This window comes from Daphnia magna, linkage group LG4 (assembly GCF_020631705.1).
Source record: "Daphnia magna isolate NIES linkage group LG4, ASM2063170v1.1, whole genome shotgun sequence".
In the NCBI taxonomy this organism is placed as follows: Eukaryota; Metazoa; Arthropoda; class Branchiopoda; order Diplostraca; family Daphniidae; genus Daphnia; species Daphnia magna.
In genome coordinates, this window is record NC_059185.1 from 945,578 (window position 1) to 965,986 (window position 20,409).

The window sequence follows — 20,409 nt, forward strand, 5'->3', positions numbered from 1 at the left end:
TGCAAGTATTTGACGTAATTCATTTAAACAAATGTAAATCATCATGTTAACACAACTACAATACTTGTATTCCCTGTTTTGGATTTATTTTAAAAAGCATGTTGCTTAATGGTTTTTTTTTAAATTTAATTATTTAAATATTTTAAACTAAATTACGATCTACTTTAAGTATATTTTCAAAATCTGTATATCGCATTGTACCTAATGGTAAAATTTGATCACACTAGCAGTTGTGGCTGCTGAGATATCGTGATTTTCATTTTATGTGGGTATGAAGAAGCTTCCTTATGGGAAAACCCACGTTGCAATTACATCGACACACCGTTTCAATTGCCCTGCTACCATGGCAATTGAAACACTCGAAGCGACCTCAGTTTTTTACAATTTACTTCTATTAAAATTAATCTTTTCTCATAAAAAAAAATATCCTTTAGTAGCTGAGATAATAAGCTACAATTCTATATAATTTTTATATTAAATTTTTCAGTTTTTTTTTCAAGAAATACAAAAAACCAAAAAGTGTATCAATTACCCCCACTCTCCCCTATAGTACACGATTCCAAAAGATTTTGTAATAAAACTAACTACAACTTAATTAAATATATTATTTTTCATTTCCCTCCTATAGGGCCCGAGAGGACAAATACCGCAGGTCGGAATTCAGCCTTGGCAACTCAGCATCCGATCTTGGTCTATGGATATACTCGACCCTATTGACAAAAGTAAAAAATATAATCCTTTTTCAATTTTTTTTTCTATGAATATTTGTTCAAAATTTTTAATAGAAATAGATAGATCTTGATGAGGGCTATTGATATCTGTAAATATTATTTAATTTGGACTTATAGTTTTTCCGCAAAAAATTATTTAAGTATTACATAAATCAGGGAGGTGGGGGTTACCCGATACCCGTGAAACTACACCGACCTTAACAAAAAATTGTAAACCGGTTTACTACCCTAGTAAAATTTTTTAATGCGATAATTTTGCACAAATGGATTGATCTAATCAAGAGCTATCCATTCCTGTAATTTTTTTCAAATATAGAGCTTATGGTTTACCGATTATAATTCATTTAGTTAACGATCCGTCAAACCACACCGACAAAAATATCCAATTGGTTTACTACTCGGTTAGGTATTTTTTAAGTAAAAATTTTACGGAAGTGGATAGCCCCTATCATCGGCTATCCATTTCTGTAAAATTTGTTTATTTAGACCTAATATTGTTACCTATAAAGCTATTTTAATTTTGTGTACTGTGATAGAGGGATTACCCGAGACACGTTAAACCGCACCGACCTACCTACCTGAAAAATAGCTGATGGGTCATTACTCGGGTAGGTGCTTATCAAGCGGTTTTCTTTCGTTTAAAATACCCACTTTAAAAGATATGGCCCAGCCTTAACTTAAAATGGGTGTGCAAGTGAAGGAAAATAAATAAAACTATGATGTATTGCAAAAAACAAGTCAAATAGGGTACACTGTAATGATATCGGGTTTTGGAACCGGTTGCACTACCCGAATGCCCATGAGTGGAAATTCACAATTATTACAGTAATTTTAATGAAATTATATCGTTGCTTAATTAAGTAATATCCTAATAATGAAAACAAAATTATAAAGTTAAAATGCATTGTATTACGGAAAGGAAACAGAAAGAAAAATAAACAATAAACATAAATAATAACAAACACAAAACAAAAAAATAACGGCTCGGGGGTTTTGTGTTTTTGCCTGACAGGGTTCAGGTCCCTGAACGAGATGGAGTTGCAACTAAATGCAATGACGATGAGGCAAGTTGCGCTAGTATAGCGAATTGAGCTGTCTATCTCTTGCTGCAAATTGAGGCCAGGGACCTGAACCCTAAAACAGGAGTTGTCGTCATGTTTTGCCTGACAGCGTTCAGGCCCCTGAACGAGATGGAGTTGAGAACAAGTGTGAAAATTCCTTACGGAGGGAAATTTTGCTATTAGAACGAAAGTTTTTATCTAAATAAACGGTAAAATTTATTTCATATTTCTGTATTTCTTTTCGGATTTTTTCGGAGTTAATTTTACATGTAAGGACTGTTTCTTTCTGTTGGTACATTACTTTATCTTCACATGAAATTCAGATATACAAAAGCTGACATATTTAAAACGGAAAATTCAAAAAAGAAATGTCAAGATACTCATATAGAGCTAACCGAAATGACTTGGTCCCATCAACACCTGATGAAGAAGACAGTGGAGGTAAAGAATCTTAAAATGTTCCCGATTGACAGTAATTCTTCTGTTCTATTGCAAAGTTTTCTGTCTTTTTTTGTCTTTCCTTCACACTCACACAACGCATGATTATATAAGAACTCCGTAACAAAGGTCACAATAGTCTAGCTTCATATGATTAAAATTCAAATGGTCAGCAAGAATGCTACCCGTTGCGCGGTTTTCTGCGCAACGGATAAATTTGAATTTTTATACTCGAAGTCAGTGGCAACACCTGATAACAGCATGAAGCAAGGTCAATAACGGTGAATTCAAATGATTGTGAAACCAGGTAGTAGGCCTATGACGAAATGTTACCAGCAAAGTACATGAAAACATATTAATTTCAAAATCTGTAGTTTTCGTTTGAATTCTCCGTTTTAGTGAGGCTTTGGTAAGAATTTTCTACTCTGTCACTCACGACGGTGGCCGGTAAAGATCCCCAAAGCCGATTGTATGCGGCCGCTTATATGGGTTGTACCAAATATTTAAAAATTAAACAACAATTTCAATTTTAGTAAACGACGGTTCAATGCTGCATTTCTACTGGGTTTTCGGCGAATATCCATTCTCTCGAGAAAACATTTATGCAGAAATCATTGTTAATTTTGCTCGTTTCAGCGTTTAATGTGGCTATCTTTTTCTTTTTAATAATGTTATTTTACACTTACGATTCTGCATTGAAGGTATTTTCCTCTCCGATGGTTGTCAAAATCAAAATTATGATAAACGCCTTTTCACACGGTTGATCGAACGTTGTAAAAAAAAACCCGTGACAAATGGTTGGCCACCTATAATAATGTCGCAGAAAGCAAAAATACGTAATTTCATTATTTATGTATAAATTAGGTTAAACAATGAGCTGGACAGCTACAACTAGCAGTTTCTTATCTAAAAGTTCTACAGCTGCACGCTTAACGGGTTACGATGCTGATATGAAAGTTAGTAGAGTATCAGCATCCTTAGTTGAGATTTTCAGTTGATAATGTCGTGACCGCAATAAATACGGCATAACAACATGAAATTGTGTTTTGGGTTACTCCTGATAAAAGAAGCTCAACCCAAAACAAATGTTTTGCTGTTTAGCTTTTCGCTTCATTTTGACATTTCAAATTAAGACTTGTGACGAGTGCCAACGACAGCATAGTTTGAGTGACCATTGAAAAGCTATTTCGACATTTAAAACATTAGCATAGTTTACCAATAAACATGAAGCTTGCTTTTTTTGCTCCATTTTTTCTGGTTGTCTTTTGCCAAGCGGAAGCCAACACTGATAGTCAGGTGAGAGGTCCCATCATCTGGCAAGATGAATTTGAATTTCTAGACTACACCAAATGGATGCATTTGATCACTGCATGGCGAGGCGGTAATAACGAATTTCAATATTACCATAACCTTACCGAGAACAGGTATCAGCAACCAATCTTAACTGAGCTATTGTAAAGCAGAAATGTAATTGCCTATCTTTTTTTAAGTTACGTGCGTGATGGTATTCTGTATATTAAGCCAACATTGACTGCCGACCGTTTCGGTGAGGATTTCCTTTACAACGGCGTACTCGATTTGAATCAGGAAGGCTGCAATGTAGATTGGGAAGGAGGATGTTACGTGTAAAAGCCTTCGTCTGCAGTATATACGTTATTCAAGAGTTTCTTCATCGTTATTTTGTTAAAAGGGCTGCTGGGGATGAAATTATCAATCCCATCCAATCAGCGCGAATGGTGACGAGTGAATCCTTCAGCTTCACTTATGGAACGATCGAAGTAAGAGCTAAAATGCCTAAAGGAGATTGGATATGGCCAGGTACAAAAGAAAATATTACAAAAATGTAATGGGAATTAAATAACAAAATCTTCATCTTTCTGATAATAAATAGCGATATGGATGAAGCCGACAGATAATCTTTATGGCAATTGGCCGCGATCAGGCGAAATCGACATAGTAGAAACAAAAGGAAACGCCAATTTCTCGTGTGATGGCAATCCTAATGGGCGACAATTGGCTGGAAGTACTTTGCATTGGGGGCCGGATCCTAGTCAAGACAAATGGCGATTGAGCCACTGGGAAAAGTGAGTAAATTACGACGACAAAGATTTTAATCGAAACTTGCCCACTAATTAACTTATTCCCGATAATAGGGTCACCGAAATTCCCGACTTTTCTTCAGATTTTCACACTTACAGAGTGGATTGGCTTCCGAATGGATTCTATTTCTACATTGACAAAGAACTGATTGGTGAAATGTTTCCCCCTGCTGGAGGATTTTGGGAGTTGGGTGGATTCGATGGAGAAAATTTGTGGAGTTCAGGCACTATTTTAGCTCCTTTTGACCAACGCGTATAACCATAAATTATTGATATGAAGTTTTAATTCATTTCTAATGAACCATTGGATACACGCAGTTCCATTTCCTGATTAATGTGGCTGTTGGTGGTAATTTTTTTCCTGACGGATGCCAAAATGAAAATTATGACAAGCCATGGGATGCATCCGACCCGACTCAGATGAAATCTTTTTGGGAAAGTCGCGAAAATTGGTTACCCACTTGGAATGCTGAAACGGAAGACAATTCTATGCAAGTTGATTACATTCGCGTCTACGGATTATGATGTGGCAAATCACGGCCATCTAGTTTTTAAATTATTCACTAAAATCACGGTCTTTCTGATTGTTGAGTATTTACAGTTTTCTAAACTGCAATAAAAACGTACTTATATAGTTGTGTAAAAATCTTGTAAAATCTCAAAATTCAAACACATGCATAATTAATTGCTAAAATTCTTCAATCAAACATATTCACGAGTAAGGTGCAATTATAAAAAAGCACTGCTGATAAAAATTTCAATTTCAATCAATTTTCAATCAAGTTCTAATTTTATAAACAAGAAAAAATAAATAAATAGAAAAATTGTTTGCGACAATAATCCGGTGCTAAAACTTGATGAAAATGGCTGCGCACCTAAAGATACTGGCTATGTGGATTTAGTTGTGTCCAGAGCGCATGTCAACTCAAGTGATAAAACCACTAACTCTAAAAGATACGCAAAAATATATATATATATATATATAAATAACAAGCTTATTAAACTAGGCTACACTTCATGCCCTGCTATTAGATTAAATAACAACAATTGCGGTTTAACGCAATCCCCAGTTTCCCCACGTCGTGGTCAAATAGTCCGCACGTTGCTCACGATAAAGAAAATTTGATCAAACAATGGCTGGGTCGCAAGTTGAGGTGGCATTCAAACAAAGATAGCGTTTGGAGGCTAACATATAAATCACCATAAAGTGTTTCAATTTCGACACTCCTTATTGAGGGGTTAGATGCAAAAGGCTAGAGTACAATTTTAGCTCACATAAGCAAGAAAATGAAGTTTACCTTTTTTGCCTTATTTGGGTTGGCCGTTTGCCATGCAGTCAGCATCCAAAGCCAGGCACGTGGCCCTATCATTTGGCAGGAAGAATTCGACACTCTTGACTACAGCAGATGGAAACACTTGATCACAGCATGGCGAGGTGGTAACAACGAATTCCAGTATTACGACAACCTACCAGAAAACAGGTACAATTAGTCTCCGAAAAAATAAATAAATTTGTTTAAAATAGCATAGTATTATCATAGTTATGTCCGAGACGGTATTCTGTACATAAAGCCAACTTTGACTGCGGACCGTTTTGGCGAGGATTTTCTGTACAATGGCGTGCTCGATTTGAATCAGGAGGGCTGCAACGTAGACATTGACGGAGGCTGCTACGTGTAATTATTCTTAATATAACACATTCTTTCGGTTCTCGACTAATTTCTTTCATTAGAGTGGCTGGAAATGAAATTATCAATCCTGCCCAGTCTGCCCGGATGGTAACAAGCGATTCATTCAGTTTCACCTATGGAACGATCGAAGTCAGGGCTAAAATGCCTAAAGGAGATTGGCTTTGGCCAGGTAATTCCTCATAGAGAAATTTTTCATAAAACTGGATTTAGCATTAAAGAAATTAATTGTTTTTTCTTTCAAAAGCTATTTGGATGCTTCCTACGGACAACGTTTACGGCGGTTGGCCGCGATCGGGTGAGATTGACATTGTAGAAACAAGAGGAAACGCCGACTTTTCATGCAATGGATATCCAATTGGGAGACAATTGGCCGGCAGCACTTTGCATTGGGGTCCAGATCCTAGTCAAAACCGTTACGAATTGACCCACTGGGAAAAGTACGTTTCATGCCTACGCAAATTATTCAAACAGCAGCACTAACATTTGCTCTAGGATTATTCAAGATCCCGATTTCGCCACTGATTTCCATACCTTTCGTGTCGAGTGGCTCCCAAACGGCTTTCAATTTTACATTGATAATCAAATGATTGGTGAAATGTATCCACCAGCAGGTGGATTCTGGGAATTGGGTGGATTTAATGGACAGAATTTGTGGAGCTCCGGCACCGTCATGGCACCTTTCGATCAAAGAGTATTAAGATATAAAAAATCTGCCTAAATTAATTTGCTTTGTTTTTCGAAAAGTGTTAATCAACATTTTTAAACGCGTAGTTCCACTTCTTGCTTAATGTCGCCGTTGGAGGCAATTTTTTTCCTGACGGGTGCCAAAACGCAGTTTACGATAAACCATGGACAGCCTCTGACCCGACACAGATGAAAACTTTCTGGGAAAGCCGTGACAAATGGCTGCCCACATGGAATGCTGCAACGGAGGACAACACGATGCAAGTTGACTACATTCGCGTGTATCAACTGGGCTAAAATTCTGGAATACCCATGAAATGTTTACAATTGATTTATCAAATTAGTACAAGACAAGTGCTTTAAATAGATAAACCGAATCATAATCACGTATCTATTGCGTAACATTGCAAAAACGTTAATTCTTTTCGGGGAAAGGAGCTTACAAACCCCGCCAAAACTACTGAGCGGAAAATATAAACAGAAAATTCATGGCTTGAGCACACAAAATGGAGAACTTACCTGAGAAAAAAAATCTTTATTATATCAGTCGTATCTTGTCTTGTAGGCGTCACGAGCTATTGTTACATTCGAGACGAATAAACAAAAACAGAGATACTCTGAGGTGCAGTCTTCTAGCTGTCCACAGCCTTCTAGCTGTGCTGTGGTAGCAAGAGTTAGCTAACATAAAAAGGTCAAATTCCTTGAAGATCGAGACGAAAAGAATGTTTCGTTTTGGCTTGTAACTGTAGAGATCTAAGGCAGCTGACTCATTTGTAACCGTTTATACCCAGTTTGACAAACAAGGTTTTTAAGAGGAGTATTAAAATTGCACATTTTTGTAAGCAACCAATGATTTATTTGGAAATCGGGTTTTTGTACTGTGATAGTTAGTGCAAATCGGAACTTTTGAAGTTGACTCGCCACCTGGTTCGCAAGTTTGGAACTGAGACCATGTTGCACGACTTTAAAAATACTATAAACAACCAATGAATTATCAATCTAAAATTGAAATATTAAATTTCGTGAAATTTTTCTAACCCAATAATAATAAAAACAACTGATAAAGACTTCAAATACTTGTTCATATTCTTTTCGTGCATATCTTTTCATTATTATTGGCAACTGCGCGTATTCCATGGTTCGAAATTTTAGGTAACGAGAACAAGTGTGAAAATTCCTTACGGAGCGAAATTTTGCTAGTGATGGCGATATATCGCGAAGTATAGACATTCGATATATCGATATCGGTATCTATATTTTACAGACTTATCTGTATCGGTTATGTTCGATAACTTTACGCACCGAGAGTACATACAAATCAAATGCCTTGCTTAAGTTCAATGTTCAAATCTTAGTACAGTCAGAAATAGTAAAATCTACGATGTTTCGATTAAAGTATTTTTATCGATAATGAACCTCTAGTTTCACACAACGTTAACAGTGAAAGAACTTGATGGGAATTAAAAGATTATTGACAACTGTTAAAAAGAAAGGAAGGGTGAATTCAAGTGAAGATGGCGGAAAGAACTGGAGGAGGATGGAAAATAAAACATAGAAAAAAATTTTGTTCCACTCCCCCAAAAGAGATGTTAATCCTGAGGACCTACAGGAAAGCATTATTTCTATGAACGATAGATGGCGTTTCTAGTTCGTATATTTAGCGATAGATGGCGATGCGTTATCTATATTTACAGATATAGATAATCGTTATCGTAGTAAACGATATCAATATATCTAAAGGTAAAATCTATTTCCCCCCGGCAGCCGGGGGGCGCTACGGTCTAAATTGTCTATTTCCCCCCGGCAGCCTGGGGCCCTGTAAAAAGTTGCTGTTTATTTTTCGCCCTGGCTCTGCGAAAGTGTTGACGTCTGAAACAAAAAAACATTATAATAAAGGTATGTTACAATTGTTATATTCTGAATCACATCAAGTTATTTATTTGCAATTTCTACACAACCATGGTATCTCAGTATCAACTGGATATTCATCGCACATTCTATGGAACCAATCTAGGCAGTTTACACACTCAATCATTTCCCAGTTTTCTGATGATTGAGTGTGTGCAGTTCTTCTGCAGTGGCAGAATACAGAAATCTTTCTTATTTCATCCACATGAATCCTGGTGGTACGTTTCATGGTGCATGGAAATGATGTAAGTACTCCAGATTCAAAGCAACTCATGAGATGTGGTCGCAGCTTCTTTGGGTCATACGTTACTGTAGTGGGATCTTGGCCATTAGCCAAACTAACAGCAAAGGCAATGGCAAATATTCCACAATCAAAAGAGTTGCTTTGACGCTGAACTGACTTAATTACATATCTCATTTCCTTTCCAGGTGTTTTAGAAAGGCTAGACATGCAGCTGAGTATGTGCTCATTGTGCCAGTTTTTTCCAGTCAGACTATCGTATAGTGAAACATATTCAGAATCACCAAACCCCTTTGTGACAAGAACCCAGTGATCCTTCCCATTATGGACAATTTGAAGCCATTGCTCTCCAGTTGCTTTTGGGAAATCGAGAGAGGCTCCATTGGTACAGCAAAACAACCCACCAATGGTTGGGTATTGCTGCTTTAGAAGAACTTGTGCCTGGTTTATTTGTCCTGATGTTAACTGGCTCATATTGGTAAGTGGTTCAAGCTTATCCAAAAACAGCATGGGTTCATCACCCAACTTTTGTCTACGTTTAACAGGCTCATGTGCCTGCATGTTATAGGGTGATAAAATTTTTGTTATTTCAATACCTTAATGTTAATTGAATTATGATTTATAGCTACCCCAACAGGCTCCACACATATAATTGAAGAATCTTCAGCCGGGCTGATCGGTGGTGATGATCGATTGTCAATATCATCGATCAAAGCTGGACGGTCATCCGACGAAGCATTTAAGTTTTCCTCTTCTTGTCGTATGGCATCTTCTTCGTCCAACAACTCTTGCACCACCGAGCTAACAGGCTCAACGCGAGCTTTCTTCAGTTGTTTATGAAACGATTGAAAATAGCCTTTATTTTCCTTTGGTCGACCTCTCTTCTTTACTGCCGCTGGAAGTCGGAGTGACGACCATTGATGAGGTAAAATCTTATAATTCAAACTGGTTAATGAATTGTATGCCCAAAGTAAATTTATTTTACCTTTTCATCAGTTGCAGGAGGTGCATCAGTAGAAGCATGGAGGAGCAGAGAAGACGAAGCCTGTGTAGTTGATTCAATTTCGCTTGAATCGGCACAACTGTTTGGAGCCAAATGATTGTTTTGGGTGTCATTCGCCTGCTGTACCAGCCTAACAGGCTTATTCGTCTTGATTAAGGCATGGATGTTAATGAAGAGCTGCAGTTTATCTTGGAAATCAGATTCCGTCAAAGAACTGAGCGTGTTGGCCATTTTCCTGAAAAGATCCGAAGCCATGTTGAACTGTTCTCTCTCCGTTTTAGGCATTATGCGTCTTTTATACGTTTGTACCCTAGTAGGAGACGTAACGCTAGGGGTAAGAATTGCGTCATCCTAAAGAGAAGTAAGTAATAAGATAAAGATAATTTTTATTATTTCTTTGGAAAATAACGAAAATTTTATAATCTACCTCTAGGCAACGATTTCTCCAGTGATGCGAAAAGGCTCCTGCTGGAATTTCAGTTTTCCGTTCAACGTGAAAATGAATAATGTGGCGGCAAGGTAGCCCGAATTGCATAAAAAATGAGCAACTGCAACCACTTAAGTCAACTTTCAACTTGTATGTAGTGTTCCGCGACGAAATATGGTAAGTTGATGAATGCTGATAGCATTTCAATTTCATTATTGTTTCATTGGTTAACTTAATTACAATTGTAATTGGCTTACCTGATCATGTACGAAGTCGTAATTCTTTTGCATAATCTTCATTTCCTTATTTAACAAGTTCCAGGCGAAAGGCGAGATGGAATCAGCAAATTTACTCACAGCTGGATGTTTTTCCTGTACCGCAAATCGAAGTTCTTGAATCCTTTGCTTAAGTTGCCTGTCACTTAGTCGGATTAGGACAATGTCGATCAGGCCCGTGAGAACTTTGTCAAATCTCCTTGACTTCTGGAAAACCTCTTTGATTGTGTGGTGAAAACTGTTGTCGGAAATTGTAATTAGATATAAGTATGTTTTAGTAATTAATTTTATTTTTTACCGTTCTAGGCGATTGGTCGTATTGTTCCCCAGCGTACACAAATCATGGCGGCCAAGATTGGTCCACTTTTCGGAGATGTTGAACCAATTGTCCTCAAAATAGGATGCAATTATTCCGTGGCCTACAGGTAAATTGTTGTCAAATAAAGTGCAAATGTTATTTAAATGTTTAGTTACTTTTATCAATTAGGTATGCCCTATTCTCGTCAAAAACTGCTTGCGTTTCAGCATACATGGTAAGACGGAATTTCTTAAGGATTTCTAATTTCGTGATTTTTTGAAGGCGTTCGCCATTTTTGGTTTTCTTCAAATAGGTATCAACAGCCTTCAAAACGTGGAATTGGCAAAGAATGTGCTTTGCATCCGTAAAATGCTGTTGTAAAGCGGAGATCTCGGCGCAGTCCTTATCGGTAATCGTTACCTTGGTCACGGAGACGTCGTTGTTCTACCGTAAAAAAAAATTTGTTACCACATTAGAAAAATTCATTAAAATTTGTATTTTACCTCGGCAAATATTTTCAGACATGCGGAAATGGCTTCCGCCTTCTCTTCCTTTAGGAAAAACAACGCTACTGGTTGTCCAGAGCCATTGTTGTCTTCTATGAGTAAATGGTAAAGGGCGAAACCTGCTTGTGTTGTCCTGTAAGTTCCGTCTAATTGGAGCAATTTCCCATATTTTTCGTACAACTTGCGCTGCCTCTCCATTTGGACAAAAATAGCAGCGACTTCCCCATCAGGATCATGCAGAACGTTTACGACATTATTTTCATCTTTGTGAAGAACTTCTAGAAACTTCACGGTGTCCTTCCATTCGTCTTCTGACTTCCCTTTTAAATCGATGAAGAATGTAAACTGCGTGATCGATACATGCTATATTTTCACGTTATTCTTACCTGTTAATGACTGCTTTATATTTATTAGGTCTTTGCTGATGAGATGCGTGCCAAACTTCTCCTGCAGCATCATTCGTACTTTCGTTGGTTGAGCACCGGATGCCAGTGAATCTTTTGCAAAAGTTAGAGCCTCAGGTGGCATGTGTCTGCAATCAAATGTCGAGGTAAGAAAATTATTTTAGTACAGAAAAGAAGAAATTATTAACTAACTTTTTCCTGGCGTAGGTTTTGACATGCTCTTCAGATATCGGATGATTCTGATGTTCCAAATTTAAGCTCGTTATCTTAAATTTCAGCTCGTCAACGTCGTAAGCAAATTGAATCTGCACTGGGCAACCACTGGCCATTACATTTTGTTTCAGCCTTAACCCTTTTTTCGCACGGGATTCGTAGCACCCGAAATGCGGACAAATGTACTGGACCCTTTTGTATTCCAAATTAAGATCCAGTTTATGCTTATTCTTTGGGTTTTTGTTGTAGGAAGCGATAGATTCTGTTCTATCGCGACGTAGATAGACATTTTCCTGCTCTAGCCCTTTGATCAACTCGACAATATCAGAATGACTATCAAAAGTCTTCGACTTTGTAAGAGCACTCAAGATCGACATTGTTGCGTAAGTAATGAAACTCTATTGAAGAAAAAAAATATTTTGCTCGTACTTATAAAGTTTCCTCTGTTCTTCCTTCCTGGATTCTCATTGGTTTCCTTCTCTTCTAAAGGTTCCGTCATTTTCTTCGTGATCCTTCCCGTAATTCTCCTGAGGATTGTGGGGTAACTGCAAACAAGCAGCACCGGCGTTTCCCCCTTACCTACGTATCCGCCTTCCTTTGATGGATACCATTGTCGTTTGCGAGAAGTTGGTGTCTTTTCAAAAGGTGCCGTTCAGAATTAAAGACCCCTTCGGATGTCTGTGTTCTTAAGGTAAGTTCATAAGGTATGATTCAATTGCTGGAAACTTGTTCAGTTTCATATATTTTATTACATTTTTTAGAAATGAACTGCTTAAGGGATTTGGAAACAAAAGGCAACGTAGGTAAAGAAAGCAATACAGAAAAATCCTTGTTGCGAATCCGAAAAAAAAAGAATTAACCTTCTAGACTCATGCAGCGTGAAGACATAACTCCAGGAAGAGCACTCCACCAGATAAATTGGAATCCTGTATTGGGTGCTGTATATGGTGGACATGATCGACAGGGCCGTACTCCGTCCGAAATGCTTCCGGAGGGACAGAAAGGGCAGGTACCAGTTGTATAATACATCTGCATCCCTGGATTGCATGGCGGACATTTTCTGTGTTCTGCACCCGATGGCAATTTGGCAAACGAAGGCAAATCATCCCGGCAAGTGCGTGGTTCCACCCATTGATACGTGACAAGCGTTTGTTTCTTTTATCACATGCTGAGTAAACCTGAAAAATAGAAACCCAACAAAAGAAATCTTTATCGATTGTTTTAGCTTTTTCAACAAGCATCAAGTGTTTACTTAAAAATAATCATTTTGGGTGCACGAAGGTCATTTGTTACATCTTCCTCTGCCCTACCGATGAATCATGAATCCTTCCCGTAATTCTCCTGAGGGATGTGGGGTTACTACAAACAAGCAGCACCGGCGATTCCCCCTACCTAGAAATCCGCCTTCCGTTGATGGATACCGTAGTCGTTTGCAAGCACCCAATTGTCGGAAAGCAAATGATTTCGTAGTAGTGGACCTATTCCGTGTGATCTAGAAATACACATTGATTTGTCCGGAATGGAACTAAATATCGTTTTTATTTGACTCGATTTTTTTTGTACCTGCCAATGCCAGTAAATAAGTAAAACGAGTGGCATCCTAGGAACAATCCTAAGGTTTGTGGAACACAGGATGATGATGGTACCTAATTTATATCTATTTTTATTCTACCAGGTATTCTCAAACGGAAGCCGCTTCTCAATTCAGCGAGCCTAAAATTATGCACGTTTTTTTTGTAATTTGTATTCATCGGTGCATTTCTGAGTGCATGATTTGCCATATTAGCCGGCCGGTGGTCAATAGCATATTTTGATGTTAGCGCCCCCCGGCTGCCGGGGGGAAATAGACAAATTTGACGTTAGCGCCCCCCGGCTGCCGGGGGGAAATAGGCGTGACCATATCTAAAAGAAGCGATATATCTATTCGAGTACAGATATATCGCCAACACTAAATTTTGCTATTAGAACGAAAGTTTTTATCTAAATAAACGGTAAAATTTATTTCATATTTCTGTATTTCTTTTCGGATTTTTTCGGAGTTAATTTTACATGTAAGGACTGTTTCTTTCTGTTGGTACATTACTTTATCTTTACATGAAATTCAGATATACAAAAGCTGACATATTTAAAACGGAAAATTCAAAAAAGAAATGTCAAGATACTCATATAGAGCTAACCGAAATGACTTGGTCCCATCAACACCTGATGAAGAAGACAGTGGAGGTAAAGAATCTTAAAATGTTCCCGTTTGACAGTAATTCTTCTGTTCTATTGCAAAGTTTTCTGTACTTTATATTTACAAAGTATTCCTTACCAGCAATAAGTAATGTTTGTATTCTAATTTGCCCTCACAGATGATGTTTCTGATTATGAAGATTCCAAAACCGCTTTTTATGATTCCTTTCGGCAGCCAAAATTAAACACATCTAGTCTTGAAGAAACAGACTTAATAGAAGAATCCCTCCAAGAACACAGTTCGGGAGCTGAACAGCCATATCATACAAACAGCTTTGAAACTTCTGAGCATGAAAAATCTTGGGAATCCGAAGATCAGCTAGACAAAAGCAGGATATCTAAAAATGAACACCTTAATACTTCAAGGTTCAACAGCAATAGTATGAAGGAACAGCAGGGAAAGCATAGATCTACTGAAAGATCTGGTCAAGACTCAAATGACGATTCCGAAGCTGACGTGTCATACCGTCTCAAAAGAATATGCCCTGTCCCTGAAATGGAATACGCCAGTCAACCTGACCCTGACGATACTTATCAAGTTATCCAAGCGGGAAAACGCCATGGACATATGGTGATTCGTAGACTAAGAACTAAGAATCTTAGTTCGGAAGAAAACTCTGCTGAGCCTTCAGAAGCCGAAGACGTGGATGTTCAGAAGTCGAACTTGTTTGATAGCTCTGTTGGTTCTTCACACAGTCAAGACGATTCTTTTCCCCACACGAAGAGAAACGCAATCAGAAACCCGGTAGACAGTGATTCTGACTCTAGTTTCGACCCCTTACCGGTAAGAAAGCCTACGGTCACCAGCGATGAGTCTGATTCCAGCACCGAACCTACACCGCGCGTACGTCATGAGCGAGCTCTAGGAAAACGTGTTGTAAAAAGAATTGAAAGTGATGACAGCGATGAGGATTCAAGCCCACGAATCACGCCTCATAATAGGCATGAAGAAATCAACAAAGCTGACATTCACGTATCTTCCTCAAAAGATAGATTTCCTCCCATACAAATGGTTTCACCAAAAGTCACGGCACCATACCCGATGTCCTCTACTTCACCATACCCAAGTCAAAGCCTAATTCAAGAGGCTCATCTTGCGGCAAGCTTTGATAAATACGATTCTGGAAATGGTTCTACTATGGAACATCATAATCAAGTAAGCTTTTTCCATTCAGCTTAAGGATTATTTTAACGTTGTCTTTTGTTAGAATCTATCAAGAAAATCTTCCACTACGATTGAAAATAAATCACAGCGTCCCGAATCTTTAGAGGAGGATGTCGAGATACCGATACAAGATCTTTCCAACAGCATCCTTGAAATATCAAGTACAGTAGTTTCCTTTTCCAGTCCTGAAGTTCAAGATAACAGCATCGAAGAAATCACTTCGCCGTCGGAGATCTCACTACCGATTCCCCCCGTAGCGCTCTCGGCTGCAGAGGTGGTACGGATGCGCGAAGACCTGGAGCGGAAGAAACTTTTGATGAAATCGTGCAGGTTAGAGTCGCTGCCCGACGGAGGAGCAAAACTTAAAGAACAAATTCGTCTGATAACGGAGAAACTGGAATCGGCCGCCAAAGTTCCGGATATTCGCCCTGCTCCAATTGTATCTTCGGCGTCAGACAGTGAGGTTCAAGAAGACGAACTTCGAAAGCAACTGCAAATGAAAAAGGTAACATACATTCGAATACAAATAATTTGGCGATATCCTGAAGGAAAAAAGTCATTTTTAGTGGGCCATGGGAAACGCATCTGCCGGGCAAAAGGAACGCTTACGGATAGAAATAGGTGACATGGAGCGTCGCCTCATTCAACTGTCAATCGCAAATGCTACTAATGCCGGGGCCACTTCAAAATCGAAATTCGTAGATTTTCAAAGCGAAATGAACAGCCGTGCATTTGGTGAAAAGCAAAAAGGGATTCGTCTTCTTCCGGAGGCACCGAGGTTAACAGAAATGCAAAAGAAGATGTTTGCGGATAATGCTGGGAAAGAATTGTATCAAAAAACGGAAACTGGTAAGATATTTGATTACTTTCTTTCCGGCGACGACTATCATATTTTTCTGTTCTGTAGGATACATCTCAGCAGCAGCCCGCCGAGAAGCCGTTTCCATTACGATGGACTCGCTTGAAAATCTTCATCGCTCTCTTGCCAGCTGTCCGAAGGAAACCGAAAAAGAACCTACGCCATCCTGCCTCACGGTCCCTCTTTTGCCTCACCAGGAACGCGCCCTTAAGTGGCTCTTGTGGCGTGAAACTCAAGTCCCAGCCGGTTTGATATCCTTTTATTACCTTATTAATTTCAACCCAAGGTAGAGACGATCACGTAATATTGAAAATACGACCCTTCCTATCATTATTTTATAGGCGGGATATTGGCCGACGATATGGGTTTGGGCAAAACTCTGACTATGATTTCGTTAGTCGTACGCCAGAAGGAGTTGGATCCTGCACCGCCGACTTCAAGTGATATATGGCTTTCCAAGACCGTCAAGATTAAGCGGTCTGCTGGAACACTCGTTGTCTGCCCTGCAAGTGTAGTAGGTAAGTCGCTCTTGTTTAATCTATGTATTTTATTAACGTTATATAGAACGGTTGACAATAACCGGAGAATCATAAAATGAGGGATTGACTTTTTTTTTCATTGGAACGACAAGATGACATCAATAGAATGTGTCGCAAACAGTAGATTTTTTTATCTTTGAATGTATCATTAAATTCTGTGTTCTTTATTATGCGAGGTCTCCAGCTTTTGCAGATAGGCCCTTTATCCTGGTTAGATGATTCGATTTGTTTCTTTCAACGGTGAGCTTATGTTAACAAGGAACTTGTCGACGGCCACAAAACTGACAGGCGATGCTGATTTATTAGATTGTATTGATTGCTTGTTGTCCGTTTGAATTCCGTTGTGCGTGATTTCCGTCCTCTTTTTAGAGTTACTTAAACGAATTCGGCTAAAATAACCGCTGCGCAGAATACGAGAGATTATAGATTTTCCGTCGTAGTAGGAAATGTTTGTTCCTTCTGCAAGCATTTTACGACCCTCCAAAAGCCATTTAAAATGCTGCGCTGCTTTGTGGTTAGCCTCGTGCTAAAAAGAAAAAACGCTGTGTGTTAAAGGAGCCTGTCAACACAGCACAACAAAAGCTTTTTACTGGCACGTTTATGATGAAGTCGACCACAGTTTTGGGACGTTCAGGTGAGGTAATGAGAAAATGAAACGTCGTCAAAATCTCAAAATCATAATGGCTTAGCCGGATAGCACCTCGTAATCCGTAGTCAAAATCTTCGCGTATTTCACTTTCTGGGCTTCTTTTGCTTAACGAAAATAGCATTTCCTAAGTAAGAAAATATTTCAAAATTGAATGGAAAGTGTATCAGAATACCATTTTTAAAATTTGCCTGAACGTCGACGATTTCTTCCAAATGGGCGATCAACTGCTGCCTTTCATTCTTCCTGTGTTTGGTAGCGGGTTTGATAGGCCGGCTTACGTCTAAATTGGGCTGTACAGATGGTTTAACCACAGGGCTATTTACTGTACGTGATAAATTAAGTGTCTTTTGAATTTCGCTTTGCATTTTTCCCCGAGTTGAGAACGACGATTAATCGACACGTGTTGTGTTACTCGTTTGCCGTTTGGGAAACAACTGAGGAAAAAATCAAGGTTACCAACTGCCCTGACCTCAGTCGACCTCGAATAGGGCCCCCCCCTATTCGAGGTGGGGGAAAGGGGGGAAACTTGAGAAAATGGCGCCCTTCGAGGCCAGCACGTTGATAGTTTCGTTTCATTATGGGGAAAATTCTTTAACCATATGTAATGCACTTTCACATTATGTTGACTGCTTAATTACTTTTTGATAATAGGTCAGTGGGAGAAAGAAATCCAGCGACGCTGTAAACGTAATTCGTTGAGCGTGGTGATTTTTCATGGCCCAGATCGGAACAAGTTGGCACCCAAACTGCACCATTACGATGTAGTCATTACCACTTACCAGGTAGAGCTAATTATTGGTTTATACTGTTAGAACGACTAATAAAATCTGGCTTCTAATTGTAGATTGTTTCACGAGAAATTGCAAACGTGAAAGTTGACAAGAAGGATGGCGATTCTAAACCAATTGGGGATTTCGACGTCGAAACTGACGCGAGCGCCATACGTCAGTCGGTTCTACTACAAATTGCATTTGATCGCATCATCCTTGATGAAGCCCACGTGATTCGTAATCCGAAAACGGGTATTTCGCAAGCTGTTTGTAGGCTGCGTGCGGTACGTCGGTGGGCAGTTTCTGGTACTCCAGTACAGAATAAAGAGCTGGACATGTACTCTCTTTTGCGTTTCCTTCGCGTGTCACCGTTCGACCAATTAGCGGTATACATTTTTTTATTCCATTTCCTCTTCGCAGAACTATGTTATGTGATTTCATTATTACCTTCAAGGTGTGGAAGCGATGGGTCGATTCTTCAAAGGCCAAGAATGAGCAAGCTCAAGGACGGCTTCAGCTTCTAATCAAAGCCCTTCTTTTGAGACGCACGAAAGACCAAAAGGTCGAAGGAAGCGACACACCGCTTGTTGCAATGCCCTCGAGGTCTACATTTATTTTAGTCTTTCGTTCTCGATTTTGTGTCATGCTAGATTTCGATTTCATTTACTTTAGGGAGGTGCACGTTCACCAAGTACAGCTATCGAAAGAAGAGAATGAAGTATATCAAAAACTTCTTGCATTTTCGCGTAAAGCTCTAGAGGAGTATATTAAAGGTCAAGAGGCGAGGGTGAGAGAAGGATTTACATACGACCGGACGGTACATCATCAATCATACAAGCCGTGCTTAAAAAGTTCATGTTGTTTTTTTCTTGTTACCAGAATCTTCCTGAACTGCCTCAGAAGAACGTGACAAAGCAAATGATGTTGGTACTGCTGCTGCGCCTTCGACAAGCATGCTCACATCCCGCCTTAATCCAGACAATGTTGGATGCTACCGATACGGAATCGTTTGGCAGTGAAGAAGCCAAAATAGAAGACAATGACATGGACTTGATTTCCCAGATTTCAAACATGGCGTTAGGCAGTAAGCCTGACGAGCCAAAAAAAGAAGAAGAAAATTTTTTCACTCATACGAACCCCATCTTCGATCGCGAAAACCTAAGCAGCAAGATGAAGTATATTATCGACGAAGTACAGAAAGTTGTCGATCAGGATCAGAAAGCTGTCGTAGTCTCTCAATGGACGTCCATGCTTGAGCTGTTTGCCCAGCATTTTCGCAAACTTCGGATTCGCTGCCATTTAATCGCGGGCAGTGTTGCAATTAAACACCGTACAGAAATCGTGGAAGATTTTAACGGAAACCCCAGCGGCTCACCGGTAAACAGTTTTTCCTCATTATAACTTTTCTGTTATTATCGTTTATTTTAATTGTTTGTTTTTTTAGGTTATTCTTCTTTCACTTAACGCTGGTGGAGTGGGACTGAATTTGGTTGGTGGGAATCACATCTTTTTGGCCGATATGCATTGGAATCCACAATTGGAGGCACAGGCATGTGACCGTGTCTATCGCGTTGGCCAAAAGAAAGATGTTCACGTTCACCGTATGGTCACGCAAGGTACCGTTGAAGAACGCATCCTCCAACTGCAGCAACAGAAATTGGCCATGGCTAATGGTATCCTTACCGGAGCAGCAAAACTTGCTACAAAAGGCTTGACCATTGATGATTTGAAGATGCTTTTTAACCCTGGTCCACCACCTTATGCTCCAAAGCCAATGTTAAATCCTGATGGATTCTAAAAGTGCTTGGCATCCACCATTTAAAATAATGTATCAAAATGCGTCTTTTAATTTCTCGATTTGTTCTCTTTTATGCAATGTTTATGCAAATGAAGATTCCCAATAATTATTCAAGTTCAAGGGAAATAAAACCAGAAAAAGATAAATTGGTTTCTTTATTTAATTGCATTTCCCTGTGTTAACAAAGATTCAAAAATTCAACTACAAACCGCTATTTTTGGAAACGTGTTTCCCTACTGGAACATAGATCCAGATCTAGCGGCCCACAATAGGAACATAGATAACTCGATTGGCTATGACAACAAATAGTGACTGATTATTTTCAAATAAGTAAAAACGTCCCACTGTAATTTGAAAATCTTGATATCACCCTTCTTAACTATCGATTAAATCGATTTTCCAAAAACTGAACGCG

The 20,409-nt window shown here is 39.0% G+C and overlaps 5 protein-coding genes and 2 long non-coding RNA genes across 7 annotated transcripts; 3 read left to right on the forward strand and 4 right to left on the reverse strand.

Moving 5' to 3' along the window:
* Positions 1–2,007: 2,007 nt before the first annotated feature.
* On the reverse strand, positions 2,008–3,760 carry LOC123471518. The gene is made up of 3 exons (XR_006646106.1): positions 3,635–3,760; positions 3,447–3,570; positions 2,008–3,036 (listed from the first exon to the last, which is right to left on the reverse strand). It is a non-coding gene; the product is annotated as an uncharacterized LOC123471518 (long non-coding RNA).
* LOC116921434 (beta-1,3-glucan-binding protein) lies at positions 3,036–4,963 on the forward strand. The gene is made up of 6 exons (XM_032927722.2): positions 3,036–3,654; positions 3,721–3,855; positions 3,921–4,048; positions 4,122–4,314; positions 4,384–4,582; positions 4,648–4,963. The coding sequence occupies exons 1-6, from the start codon at positions 3,455–3,457 to the stop codon at positions 4,852–4,854; spliced, it is 1,062 nt and encodes a 353-aa protein (XP_032783613.2). The 5' UTR covers positions 3,036–3,454; the 3' UTR covers positions 4,855–4,963.
* A 555-nt stretch (positions 4,964–5,518) lies between these two features.
* Positions 5,519–7,094, forward strand: LOC123471517 (beta-1,3-glucan-binding protein-like). Its single transcript, XM_045173003.1, has 6 exons — positions 5,519–5,810; positions 5,871–6,005; positions 6,062–6,189; positions 6,265–6,457; positions 6,513–6,711; positions 6,792–7,094. Exons 1-6 carry the CDS (start codon positions 5,617–5,619, stop codon positions 6,999–7,001), a joined length of 1,059 nt encoding a protein of 352 aa, XP_045028938.1. The 5' UTR covers positions 5,519–5,616; the 3' UTR covers positions 7,002–7,094.
* Positions 7,095–7,812: 718 nt separating this feature from the next.
* On the forward strand, positions 7,813–20,140 carry LOC116921431 (transcription termination factor 2). The gene is made up of 14 exons (XM_032927718.2): positions 7,813–7,894; positions 13,932–13,970; positions 14,085–14,202; positions 14,334–15,370; positions 15,423–15,884; positions 15,946–16,228; positions 16,287–16,484; positions 16,580–16,756; positions 18,078–18,208; positions 18,271–18,582; positions 18,651–18,799; positions 18,869–19,013; positions 19,076–19,573; positions 19,641–20,140. The coding sequence occupies exons 3-14, from the start codon at positions 14,130–14,132 to the stop codon at positions 19,992–19,994; spliced, it is 3,819 nt and encodes a 1,272-aa protein (XP_032783609.2). The 5' UTR covers positions 7,813–7,894; positions 13,932–13,970; positions 14,085–14,129; the 3' UTR covers positions 19,995–20,140.
* Positions 8,619–9,773, reverse strand: LOC116927911. Its single transcript, XM_032934951.2, has one exon. The coding sequence runs from the start codon at positions 9,412–9,414 to the stop codon at positions 8,641–8,643; it is 774 nt and encodes a 257-aa protein (XP_032790842.1). The 5' UTR covers positions 9,415–9,773; the 3' UTR covers positions 8,619–8,640.
* On the reverse strand, positions 12,709–13,877 carry LOC123471519. Its single transcript, XR_006646107.1, has 2 exons — positions 13,543–13,877; positions 12,709–13,471 (listed from the first exon to the last, which is right to left on the reverse strand). It is a non-coding gene; the product is annotated as an uncharacterized LOC123471519 (long non-coding RNA).
* Positions 16,766–17,876, reverse strand: LOC116921432. The gene is made up of 3 exons (XM_032927719.2): positions 17,615–17,876; positions 17,368–17,550; positions 16,766–17,303 (listed from the first exon to the last, which is right to left on the reverse strand). Exons 1-3 carry the CDS (start codon positions 17,789–17,791, stop codon positions 16,989–16,991), a joined length of 675 nt encoding a protein of 224 aa, XP_032783610.1. The 5' UTR covers positions 17,792–17,876; the 3' UTR covers positions 16,766–16,988.
* Positions 20,141–20,409: the final 269 nt, after the last annotated feature.

Bases quoted from the DNA above. Each gene is read 5' to 3' on its own strand.
- LOC116921431 (XM_032927718.2), top strand. From the start codon at position 14,130: ATGTCAAGATACTCATATAGAGCTAACCGAAATGACTTGGTCCCATCA. The intron at 15,885-15,945 runs GTAACATACATT...AGTCATTTTTAG, and splicing joins AGCAACTGCAAATGAAAAAG to TGGGCCATGGGAAACGCATC. The intron at 18,583-18,650 runs GTATACATTTTT...ATTACCTTCAAG, and splicing joins CACCGTTCGACCAATTAGCG to GTGTGGAAGCGATGGGTCGA.
- LOC116921434 (XM_032927722.2), top strand. From the start codon at position 3,455: ATGAAGCTTGCTTTTTTTGCTCCATTTTTTCTGGTTGTCTTTTGCCAA. The intron at 3,655-3,720 runs GTATCAGCAACC...TCTTTTTTTAAG, and splicing joins CATAACCTTACCGAGAACAG to TTACGTGCGTGATGGTATTC. The intron at 4,315-4,383 runs GTGAGTAAATTA...TCCCGATAATAG, and splicing joins CGATTGAGCCACTGGGAAAA to GGTCACCGAAATTCCCGACT.
- LOC123471517 (XM_045173003.1), top strand. From the start codon at position 5,617: ATGAAGTTTACCTTTTTTGCCTTATTTGGGTTGGCCGTTTGCCATGCA. The intron at 6,458-6,512 runs GTACGTTTCATG...CATTTGCTCTAG, and splicing joins GAATTGACCCACTGGGAAAA to GATTATTCAAGATCCCGATT. The intron at 6,712-6,791 runs GTATTAAGATAT...TTAAACGCGTAG, and splicing joins TGGCACCTTTCGATCAAAGA to TTCCACTTCTTGCTTAATGT.
- LOC116927911 (XM_032934951.2), bottom strand. From the start codon at position 9,414: ATGCAGGCACATGAGCCTGTTAAACGTAGACAAAAGTTGGGTGATGAA.
- LOC116921432 (XM_032927719.2), bottom strand. From the start codon at position 17,791: ATGCAAAGCGAAATTCAAAAGACACTTAATTTATCACGTACAGTAAAT. The intron at 17,551-17,614 runs GCAAATTTTAAA...TTTCTTACTTAG, and splicing joins AAGAAATCGTCGACGTTCAG to GAAATGCTATTTTCGTTAAG. The intron at 17,304-17,367 runs GTAAAAAGCTTT...TTTTCTTTTTAG, and splicing joins ACTTCATCATAAACGTGCCA to CACGAGGCTAACCACAAAGC.